Genomic DNA, 12,218 nt, shown 5'->3' with positions numbered 1-12,218 from the left:
GAAAATCTAGGTATTAATAAAAAAAAAAATCAGAAAAAAGTGGGGCAAGACATGCTGTTGTAGTGTGCCCTGAAGAAACCAGAGGTGGGCTCCTCCACAGAGAAGCTTTAGCGCACAGCCAGAGCACCTCTATGGCCACCTGTTGCCCTGGTGCTCTAGCACAGTGCCTCAGTATGCAGGGCAAACAGGAGTGGTGCAGGCTGCAGTGTGACCTGGACCCATGTTCTGTCCCAGGTAAGAAGGGACTGGGGGTGCATGGCTGTGAGGGTGCAGGAGACTGTGTGTGCATGCTTGGCTGCTCTGGAATGCTGGGTCCCCTGCCTGCCCCCACAGCCCCCTGCTTCCCACAGCAGTAGTGGCTGTGAGTCTCAGGACCCGTCTGGTATAGCTTCCCTGGAGTGCAGTGCAGAACAATGCAGAGCCAGCCACCTGGCAGCCAGTGCCGCCTATGCCTCATTCCATGGGCCCAGCCTCGGCCTGGGGCCATGTGCCTTCAGGCAGAATTGAGCCACTCTGGTGTTCACCCAGGGTCCCAGCACTTCTTGCAGGGGCCACACATTGGACCAGGCCGAGTCCTGCCTCAACGGTGTGTGGGACACTTGGAGGCATGGCCAGATAAGCCTGATGTGTGGCCCCTGAAAGCAGTGCTGGGACCCCAGGTGACAGCACCAGTGGCCCGGTACTGCCCAAGGGCGCATGGCCCAAGGTTGGGCCATAGTGGTGGCAGGCAGGGACTGAGGGTCAGGAGTGAGGGGCACTGGCAGGGCTGTGGATTATGTGTTAGGGGCAGGGGCAGAGACCTGGCGATTCAGTGCTGCTCAGTGCTCTACATCCTGGTGAGTGAAGAGAGCAGGGGCAGATCTGATTTGTTTATGTTTAAAAAAGCAAATGCCAAAGTTTATGGTTATTTAAAATATTTATTATTATGATAGTGGTACCAGTAAGCTTCCAAAATTGCTTTAAAATTATAAACATTTCAATAAAACATTGCCCAACTGATCTGTTGATTTCTATATATATAGTGATGTTTCATTTTAATCATGGAAGCACACAGATTTTTGGGTATTTTAAAGAGTGTATTTGAGACTTTTTATCAGAGAATTTGCCATTTTTAAACAGGGAACACCAGGATTCCTGCTAATGAGACAAGTGGTGGGTCCCAGGCAGAGAAGCCTGTCCAGGCCTGGCACCTGGAGCCCAGCTGGAGGGCAAATAATGTGGCTGACCTCCTGACCATTTGGAGCCAGGAAGACATGCTTTGACAGTTCAAAGCAGGCTACCAGATGATAGATGCCCAGATAGCAGGATGGGCGCACACATGTCAGCAGTGCCACATGATGGCCAACTCTGCAGCCACAGCCCAATGGCAGCTGGCCCAGAGATGCAGGAGGCTGTGTTGCACTGCCCATGCAGTATGCCTATAAGTCTATGGTATGATGTAGTTGGAGAAAAGCCTTCTTACTCCAATGCTTCCACTTCCAGCCGAGGGGTTTTCATAGAAAGGGGTAAAGGGTTAGCTCACCCTGGCTGGACACTCCAGTTCCAGGTACTGTGCATATGTCTAGACCCAGATATTGGGTTCTGACAACTTATGTCCACCCCACTGCTCAGCTAAGGAGGTAACAGCCTAGGAAGATCAGCTGTGCGAGGCAGGTAGGAGCCCCCAGGTTCAATACCATGGCTTGACAGAAACTCAGGATATGAGCACATCTACTGGATCAGCTCCTCCCTGAACTGAGGCAACTCCTACAACAAATGCACATTTCAATTGATCGTAGACAACAGTTAGGACCCACGGTGATCAAAGAGGATGACTTCCCAGTTGCCCAGAAGCCCAATTGTAGGTCCTAGTGAATACTGAAGCCTAAAATGGAAGGGTTTCCTGGATCTACATGTTCCTTAAGCTTGTTTTTTTATGAAACAGTTCCAAGAAGAGCCTCCCTCAAACATAGGTACCTGAATACTTTCTCAGTCCTATTTAGAGGCCTACTGGATTAAACTTGATGAGGCACTTAGATACCTCTGAAAATTTTGCCCCTGGTGGTCTAAGAAACAAAACTATGTTTCTGAGAATCTCTCTGTATTGTGAGTATTTCTTTAAGTCTACTCTATGATGGGTTTGAAGAAAAGGCAAATGTTATCTTATGGTCTGTCAGATGAGGTATTTCACAGAAGGGAGAGTGAAGACTTAGAGCAACTGTACAAGGCCTTGGAACTACACATTTGTGTTTTTTTTCAAGGTAGATCAATTTGAAAGAGAGACAAATGAAGGCTACTAGGAGCAATAGGGGAGTGGACTGCCTCACCCACTGGAGGACACTGGAAGTGCTTGGCTTGTATGATCAAAGAAAATGGTCATGGAAAACAATGGTTGAGAGGGGATACGATGACTCTCTCTCATATATATCTATATATATATATATATATATATATATAAAAATCAAGGATGACATCATGGAGTGCTGGAAGGGAAAATCATCCCTGACTAAACCAGCCTAGCCAAGTGTCTGTCCAACCTACTCATGAAAATTTCTAAGGATGGAGCGTCTACAATTTCTCTAGACAGTTTGTTCCAATACTCATAGTCAGAAAGTTTGTCCTAATTTCCAAACTCAATTTCCTTTGCTCTAGCCAGAGTCTACTTCTCCTAGATCTGTTCCCAGTGACCACAGAGAAAAGCCCATCTCCACCATCTGTGTAATCTCCACTCAGATATTTGAAGACAATTATCATACTACTCCTCAGTCTTCTCTTCCCCAGACTAATTCTTCCATTCTTTCCTCATAAGCCTTGCTTCCAAGACCCTGAATCATTTCTGTTCCTCTGCACGAGATTCTTTCCACACTGTCCAAATCCTTCTTGAATTGTGGGGCCCAAAAGTAGACCCGTACTCCAAGTGACACCTCATCAGTGTTGAACAGAGTATGAAAAATGCCATGTCAGCATTTAAAAAACGAACACTTGGATTATCAGAAAAAATAAAGGATATACTTAAAATATCTAACTGCATCTGAAAATTCCATGAGATTTGTATTTTCCCCATGAATGCATTTAAGATCTGGCTTTAACACATTATTTGCAGCTCTGAGCTGTAGGACAGTAAAACCAGTGGCCTCCCTTCCTTTGACTTCAGTCAACTTAGAATCAGGCGCTATGAGGACCATATTTTTAACAATTTACATTTTGTCCATGATCCTTCAGGACTTTTCCAGTATTCTTATTTATGTACTCAAAGTTTACTGCTTTCAATTTTTCATGTATCCTCAAACGGAGGATTGCCCAACAGTATGGTATCTGCATTTACACGTGTATCTGTAGGGCCTCCTAGGACATGAGACAAAGCTCTGAGTTCAGTCCCAAAGCTTACATCTGTTTTGAAATGGTAGCGCTTCCACAGCAGTGTGTTTTGTCTTCATACAGGTAAATAGTGAATAAGTTAGATACTACTAGATGGCAGTAAAAACTACTTTTATAGGACCAGTAAGATTCACTGTCCTGCAATTCAAATGTTTATCTTTCTGCAGCATTTTGCTTGTTTTGAATGAGTTTGAATGGTCAAATTGTACCCGGGGAAACCAAAGCATAGGGAAATACTGAATGAAACATTGAGAACCCCACAGTGTAGGAAGTATTTAGCAAAGACAGGAGTAAATCCTAACTGTGTGACCATACTCTGTGTTCCAAGGAAATCTGAAATTCTCTTGAGCCTAAAATCTCAAGGGCTCTTCAACAAGAACACAAATATAAAACAACCTCCCTCCTGCAACAGGTTGGAGCTCCATTCCATTAATGAGGTATGTATAGATAAACAGGTTGGATGGTGACGGAAAGTGGTGACTGCTGATAGAAGAAGGGTAGAATTGACTACTGTATTTTGACATGGAAGTGTTAGGTTCTCTTTTATACTATGGAGAAAAATAGCATCCCTCCAGCATGTTTCCAGGCCTTTTTTAGCATTTGAGAAGGTGTAAAGTTGCTGTAATACACTTGAGAACTAGGTGTGCTTGTATTGTTGCATGCTGGTGGGCACAAAGCCTGATGATGTACCATTTATTAACAAACAAAAGCATTGTGTCTCCTTTGGAGAGAAAAGTAATGACGGCAAGTACAGGAAATGTGTACTGACATGGTCCATTGATGAAGCAGGTACAGTGGTCCACTACCTCCATTCAGCTTACAATTGATTTCAAGTTTAGTGTATTAATAAATAGTCATCCTTCATGTGATACTTAAAATCCTTCCATCATTCTAAAACTTTGCCCAGCCTCAGACTACTTAATGTATGCTCACAGAATCGCTATATTGCTTCCCATTAATATAACAAAGTCAAAAGGAAATACGGGGGTTTTTTTGTGAACTGTGTAAGTAACAGATCCCACTTGGACTTTTTTGGGCAATTATTTTTGGGTCAACTGAAAATATTTCCCTTTGTGTTAAAATTTTAGAACTGGTGGACGGAGGGAGTCCTCAAAAAAACAAAACAAAAAAAATCAAACCCTTACAAGTTTTTCAATTTAGCGCATGTTCAGCATTTCTAGTCACAATTGCAAGCTGAGACCTTGCATTCTGTCCATATGTCATATTGCTTTGGTCAAAGCTATTCATGGGCCTGCCTTAGTTCCCGTATCTGTAAAATGGGGAAAATAATGCTTACTTAATAATATGGTGGCTTGGCATATTACCAGAAGACAAATTACTAGAATTTGGGCTCCAGTACTTGGAAAGCTTCACCTCAGCAAGGTTTTGGGCACAAACACCCTTTGTCAGGCTAAGGAAGCATCTGCAGATGATCTGTGCTCTTCCTGGATGGAGTAGTAAAGCTGCCAGAGACCGGTACATATGCAAGAAATCCAATCAGTGAAAATGTAAATGGAGCTGGTCAACAGGTGAGAGACAGGTCAGGGACTGTAAACAGGCACCTCTCTCTCACCTACTGACCAGCTCAAAGATGCTTCCTGAGCCTGACAAATTATTTTTTCCCCCAAAATCTTGCTAAGAAGAATATTTTCAACTATTTGAGTTGGTCTAATAAAAGATATCATATTTACCCAAAGAACCTTGTCTGCCTATGTCTTTAGACCAACACAGCTACAGCCTACACCCTAGAATTTGGGCTTTGATTTTCAAATGCTACTAAAAGCCAGTGACTTTGAAGTAATATTGGATTTCAGGAGGACTTGCACTTCTAAATGAAGTTTCTTAGGAATCTTTTGACAAACGAGGTTTTGCTGGGAAATGCAGTTTTGTTAAAGAAACTTTTGAATTTGCTTCAAGAAACACCTTAGAAATGTAAAAGCCTTTCTTGGTTTATTTCCAGGCTACCTCATGTTTTGTAATGGATCCTGGGATTGTAGGATTCATTACTTTAGTATGCAACCTCCAGGCAGACTAATAACAGCAGACCATGCAGGGCCGCTACTATGTGGGATATCCAGAAATGAGGACATTTGGGCTACTGAAGACCCTCTTACCCAACCAGAAACCCAGACACATTGAGAGCCTTATTCCTCCCAGAACCTTAATTCTCTGCTCTTTTCCAAGGAGCCTGGAAGATCTGTGGAATTTCAGGCTCAAGTTTTAGCTTTCAGGGCTCCCTGACTATCCTCTGTGAAGCCAAGACCTTGGAAATCAGAGTTGCAAAATCATGTGATCTATACTCGAGCTGGGCGACTTCTAACCTAGCATCCCTACCTCAATGACATTTTCAAAATGAATACATTAAAAAGGATTGTTATGCAATTATTGAGCAATATTTTTCCTTCCCAGGTGAAATTTTCCTCGAGGGCTAGGACGTGCCCTTCCCCTGCAGCTCTTTCCAAGTCCTGTGCCTCAAACTTCCGATAGGGGCACGGGGCTGGGACCTGCCCCTGACTAAGATAGTTACCAGCCCCCTGCGCCACAATCATGGGGAGGGAGCTGTTGACCCTGTTTCCTGCCCAGCTCCATGATTTCATAGACATCAGGGCTGGAAGGGATCTTGGGAGATCATCGAGTCCAGCCCCATCATAGAGTTTTGCGAGGAACAGCCTGTTGCCAGCCCCCACTCCATGACCACGATAGCAGAGCTGCAGCTCAGAACAATGTCCCCAGCCTTCATTCCATGATTGGGATTGGAAAGCAGGTGCTGCCGAGGCAAGGGGATATTCTTCCCACCTGGGCTCCAGTGCCCCGGCAGCAGGAAGCTCCCAGGGCCAGGGAGCAGTCTCATGGCCCCTGCAACCTGGCTGACTGGAAGTTCAACATCAAGAAAATTTAAGTACTCCACCTCGGGATGCGAAGCCCCCAACCCACCTACAGGCTTGGTGGCACCAAACCGACTAGTTCCACAAATGAAAGGGACCTGGGGGTAATAATTAGGGCTGTGTGAAACAGCACCGTTCTGCTTCAACTTCCATTTTGACATTTCAACGGAACAGTTTTTCATTTCAAGTTTTGTTTCATAAGCGCTCTTTCATTTTGTTTTGTTGAAACTGTATCTCTGTTTCAACATTTCATCCATAGCCTAAGATAGGGAAGCATGAAACTGCCTATATCTTTGTGATTTATCGCCTGATTCAGATGAGAGTTGCAGGGGTTATAGCCCCTTCTGAGGCCATGAAGCCTGCCAAGTTTCAAGGATATAGGTGCAGACACTTCTGGGAAACTGCACCTCAAGATGTTGACAAGCAGGAGTCAAGGAGCAGGAGAAGCCTTCTGTGATTTGGCAGGCAGACTGGGGACTTGCACCCCTAGGAGCAGTCTGGCATAGCCTCCACAGCCCTCCAGGGGGTGAGGGTGGGCCCCCAATCTGCCTGCCAGATGACAGGAGGCTGCTGTTGCTGGCTGGGGCCAGCAGCAGCACCAATCTTCCCAGTGCTGGGTGCAGACTGTGCCAGCGCCAGTCCCAGCCAGCAGTAGCAGACTCCTGTGGTCTGGCAGGAAGATTGGGGCCCAGCTGCAGCCCCAGGAGGGCTGTGGCACTCTGCTGGACTCCTCCCAGGAGTGCAGGTCCCCGATCTGCCTGCTAGATCACAGGAAGCTGCCCCTGCCACCTGTGACTGGTGCTGGGCACAGCTCGCACCCAGCACCAGCAAGATTGAGGCTGATCCTGCCCAAGCTGGCAGGAGCAGCCTCCTTTCATCTGGCAGGCAGATGAGGGGGCCGCACCCCCGGGAGGAGTCCAGCAGAGTCCCCACAGCCCTCTCAGGGATGTGGGCAGGCCACCAATCTGTGCGCCGGATGACAAAAGGCTGCTGCTGCTCTGCGCTCTGCCTCCCACCACCGGGCTCGGCTCCCAGTGTCTCGCAGCCCCATGGAACCTAGTCTGGGGGTGGGAGGCAGAGCGCAGCACTGGCTCTGCCCACCTCCTGCCACAGGGCTGAACTCAATGGAGCTGGTGGAGCCGATCAGAGTGCAGCCCAGTGGCATGAAGCAGGCAGAGCTAGCGCCGCTCTCAGATCAGCTCCGCCAGCCCCACAGAGTGCAGCCTGGCAGCGGGAGGCATTAAGAGCCAGGGCTGCACTCCCCGCTAGGCTCAGCCACATCCTCTCAGAGCACAGCCCTGGCTCTCCCCTGCCTCCCACCACTGGGCTGCTTCAAAACTCGAAATATTTTGAGTGGCCTCATTTCATTTCAAAGCTATTTCAGTGCTTTTTGTTTCATTTTGATTTTGCTGTTTTGAGCTCGAAATGCACTGAAACAAAACACTCCATGAAAATTTCCCATAGCCCTAGTAATAATAGACTACAGTATGAGTATGAGCTGGCAGTGCTGTGCTGTAGCCAGTAGGGCAAATAATACTCTGGCATGCATCAATCAGTGCATCTCCGGCAAAACCAAGGAGGTGACTCTTTTCCTCTACTCAGCATTGGTGAGACCACAGCTGGAGTACTGTGTCCGGTTCTGGGCACCACACTTTAATAAGGACATGGAGAAGCTTGAGAGAGTCCAAAGGAGAGCCACTTGTATGATCAGAGTCTTAAAAAGCAAGCCATATGAGGAAAGGCTGAGGGATCTGGGACTCTTCAACCTGAGGAAAAGAAGGCTGAGGGGACCTGGTAGCAGTGACCGCTACACGAAGGGAGTATATCAAGGGCTTGGTGAGCAGCAGTTCACCAGGGCACCTGAGAGGAAAACCAGAAGTAATGCCCACGAACTCCTGGAATATTGATTCAGGCTAGGGCTGTGCAAAGTGGCTAGTACTCACTTTGGATTTGGCCAGTTCAGGGGAAAGTGATTCAATTCTGTGATTCGAATCACTGTCCTAATTCGATTCAGCCGAATCCAATTTGGAGATTTGGCAGCACCCGAATCTTCAAATCAGCCAGGCAAGGCCCATCCCTCTCTCAGCCCGGCAATGGCTGTCCTGCCCACCTCAGCTCCCAGCACTTGGGGGGTTGGGGGGAAAAGCCCCAGCGCAGCAGGTGCTGCCGGGTGGGAGGGCAATCCCCACTGCCTCCCACTGCCCCATGGTGCATGGAGGGCTCTGCATAACCCCCCTGAACTCCCCTGCACTCCCCCAACTCCTGCAACTCTCCCATGGGTTCCCTGCATGGGCCAGCTCTGACCCTTTAAGAAAAAAAAACACCCTGAAGAAACCCCAGGACTCACAACTCCTGCCAGCGGGGGGCAATCCCTGCTTCCCTGTACCACATGGAGGGCTCTGCACGAGCACCCAAAGCCCTGAGGTGGCACCAGGAGTGGTGAGTCCCAGGGCTTTTCTTGGCTTTTTTTTTTCTTCTTAAAGGCCAGAGCCCTGGCAGGCAGGGCAGCTGTGCTGGGGGGACAGGGGAGCAGGGGAGGTTGAGGGGACTCATGCAGATCCCCCCGTGAAGCATAGGGCAGTGGGGATTGCCCCCTGCCCAGCAGCACCCAGTGATCACCAGGGCTTTTTTTTAAAGTACTGGGAGCTGGGGCAGGCAGGCACAGCCATGTGGGGGCTGGGAGAACAGGAGGGGGTTGAGGGGGCTGGCAGGGGTCCCCCCCATGGTCCCCTTCCCCACCCTAGTACTCCCTCTCCTAGGGACTGTCCAAGTCATCAAAGCTCTCCTAATCTCTGCTGAAGATTTGGAGAGCTTTGACTTGATTAAGACCTTTAAATTGGTCCCCTGATTCAATTCACATTTGGAGATTCGGCCACCGAATTGCCTCCAAATCGAGTCACCACCCAAAGCTTCACACCACCCAAATTCAGGCTCAACATTAGGAAAAACTTGTTCACAGTCAGGGTGCCCAGACTGAAGAATAAGCTCTCTCCAGAGGTGGAGCAGTCACCTACCCTGAAAATCTTCAAAACGTGACTAGACAGTCACCTTGTTGGGGTCACCTGACCCCCAGTTATTTTTCCTGTTTGGTGCAGGGGGCTGGACCCGATGATCTTCCAAGGTCCCTTCTGGCCTTATAAGCTATGAATTTTCTGCCGGTCAGCCAACTACACATGCCATACAGTGCAGTAAGCTATCACAGGTAAATTTGTTACTTGCATTGACAGGTAGCAAATTTACTCAAGATTGGAGCAAATTACTGTGCAGTAAGCATCTGCATGTGTAGATGCTGACACATAATTTGCTCTAATGTCTAGTAAAGGGTCTCATGTAGACAGGCCCACTGAGTCACAAGAAAAGCAGCAAGGAGAAGGAGGTGGGACCCTCATCATATGGCATCTTAGTGTCCTGTTGGCCGTTGACTTCCCTCTGCTTCAATAACATAAGCTTGAAGGGGTGACCATACTTGGACAGAAGTTACACATGAAACACCACACAGAAGTCTGTTCCAAGTGTTTAAATGCCTTGTGATCTCTCATGTTTTCACAGGTGGATCCTGTGGCTGGGTTCATCATGGGGAACCACACCAGTGTGCAAGAGTTCATCCTCCTGGGATTCCCTGGCACGTGGTACTTCCACATCTCCCTCAGTGTGGTGTTTTCTGTGATGTATGCCCTGACAGTCATAGGGAACGTGTCCATCATAGCCTTGGTGTGGACCACTGCACGTCTCCACACCCCCATGTACTACTTCCTCTGCAATCTATCCTTCCTGGAGATCTGGTACACTACAGCCTGTGTCCCCAAAGCCGTGGGCATCCTCTTGGGGAACAGCCAAACCATTTCTTTCATTGATTGCATATTTCAATTGTTCCTTTTTCTGTCCTTGGGCTCTACAGAGTGTTTTCTGCTGGCTGTTATGGCCTATGACCGCTACCTGGCTATCTGCCACCCTCTGCGCTATAGCTCCCTCATGAGCAACACCTTCTGTATTCAGCTGTCCTCTAGCTCATGGCTGAGTGGTTTTCTGGGCATCTCTTTGATGGCATTCCTAATATCCAGGCTGTCTTTCTGTGGCCCTAACATCATCAATCACTTTATTTGTGACATAGATTCCTTGATAGCTCTGTCCTGCACTGACACTGGTCTTGTTGAGTTGGCAGCATTCTTTGTATCAATTATTGTTGTTGTGGCCTCATGTGCTGTAACCTTGATCTCCTACATCTACATAATCTCAACCATATTGAAAATCCGGTCAGTCCAAGGCCGGCGAAAGGCCTTTTCCACTTGCTCTGCCCATCTCACCGTTGTGACTATTTGGTTTGGCTCCACCATTTTTCTGTATGTCAAGCCTTCTGCACCAAATTCACTGGACATGAACAAGCTCATCAACAGTTTTAATACTATAATAACTCCACTTCTAAACCCTTTCATTTACACTCTAAGGAACAAAGATGTGAAAGAAGCTTTGAGAAAGGCATTCAGTAGAATGTGAAGTTGTTTTTCATATAGCATAGCCATAATGGGCATGTACAGATGAGCGCACATGTGCAAGCAGTTTGAGATGCCACAAGAAGCCTGCTGGGAATAAAAATATATTTCCTGCCTGCATATTTGCAGCATGGACTCTAAATTTGATACCTGGACATACAGGTGTCAAAAAAAAAAAAAGCACAGAAAAAAAGTGGGCAAGGCACACTACTATAGCATGCCCTGAAGCAACCATAGGCGGGCTCCTCCAAAGAGATGCTCTGGCAGACAGCCAGAGTGTCTCTATGGCTGCCTGTTGCCCTGGTGCTCCTGCACACTGCTTCAGCGTGCATGGCAAACAGAAACAGTGTAGGTTGCAGTGTGACATAGACTGAGTCTCTGTCCCAGGTAAGTAGGGACTGGGGATGGGGGAGACTGGACCTTGGGGGCTGTGAGTGTTCATACCTGTGTGAACTTCCCACTATTGCTGTGCATACCTGTTCCCAGAGCAGTTATGATTCTGCTAGTCTTTCAAACCTACCTTAATGTCCCTCTGCTCCTTTTTGTATAATGCGGGCTGGCAGCCTAATCCTATGAGAAGAGTGTAAATAGAGTTTAGTTTTTTTCCTCCTCTGTTTTTGGCAGACAGATTCATTTAAATCAGATCAATAATTCATTACATGGCGAGGCAGTCAATGTGCTTATGTGGCTGGAATAAGTTGAACCAAACCTCTCAGGGTGCACAGGGCCTATAACATATATCTCCCAGGAGGAGGAGAGTGATAAGAGTTGAAGCATAGGAGATGCAGGAAGTCAGAGTTAGAAGCCAGATGAGGGATCAGGCAGATCATGAGATCAGGAGGTACCCAGAAGATGAAATCATAGTTGCATTAGGGAGCCAAGGGGTCAGGCCAAACTCAGGGTTCATAGGCAAGACAGACCAGGTAACCTGACAATCAATCAGACAGCCAGTAAAGGCACAAGCCAAGGGTGAGGCAGCTTGGATACAAAACTGAGCAAGACAACAACATTGTGATGGCGGGCACAAACTGTGAAATGTACTCCCTCAATATAGCATGTTGCTATGGTGACATAGTGGCTAAAAATAACCATGTGCTCCTGGCATGGTGCAGTTCAGGCTGTCACTGCATCATCATGTAATACCTCCAAAAGGAAGTACTAAATGATGGCACAGTAAAGCAGCACCATAGGGGCACATATAGATGTGCCCACAGTGACCAAACTGGATTAGTTCCCTATTGCTCAGAAGCATAACTGTAGGTACCTAAGGAATATTGCAGCCCAAAATAGAGAGGTTTCCTGGATCTAGGTATTCTTTAAGCTTTCTGTTGTGTGGAGCAGTGCCAAGAAGAGCCTTCCTCATGGGTACCCAATAGGGATGTGCAAAGCTTCAGTCTCTGAATCAATTTGGCAGAGATGCAGCCTCTAGGTAGCAGGCGGCTCATGAATACTGTGATGCTGGGGCAGATGGAGCGTCCCACAGGAG

General features: G+C 47.5%; 1 protein-coding gene across 1 annotated transcript; it reads left to right on the top strand.

Moving 5' to 3' along the window:
• Positions 1-9,815: 9,815 nt before the first annotated feature.
• Positions 9,816-10,736, top strand: LOC149862194 (olfactory receptor 6F1-like). Its single transcript, XM_090053217.1, has one exon. The coding sequence runs from the start codon at positions 9,816-9,818 to the stop codon at positions 10,734-10,736; it is 921 nt and encodes a 306-aa protein (XP_089909343.1).
• The last annotated feature ends 1,482 nt before the right edge of the window (positions 10,737-12,218 follow it).

The sequence above is a fragment of the Crocodylus siamensis genome, chromosome 6 (genome assembly GCF_052110815.1).
Source record: "Crocodylus siamensis isolate JL-2025a chromosome 6, ASM5211081v1, whole genome shotgun sequence".
In the NCBI taxonomy this organism is placed as follows: domain Eukaryota; kingdom Metazoa; phylum Chordata; order Crocodylia; family Crocodylidae; genus Crocodylus; species Crocodylus siamensis.
The sequence above is the reverse complement of the archived record's forward strand: the minus strand, read 5'-3'. Positions and strand labels throughout refer to the sequence as shown.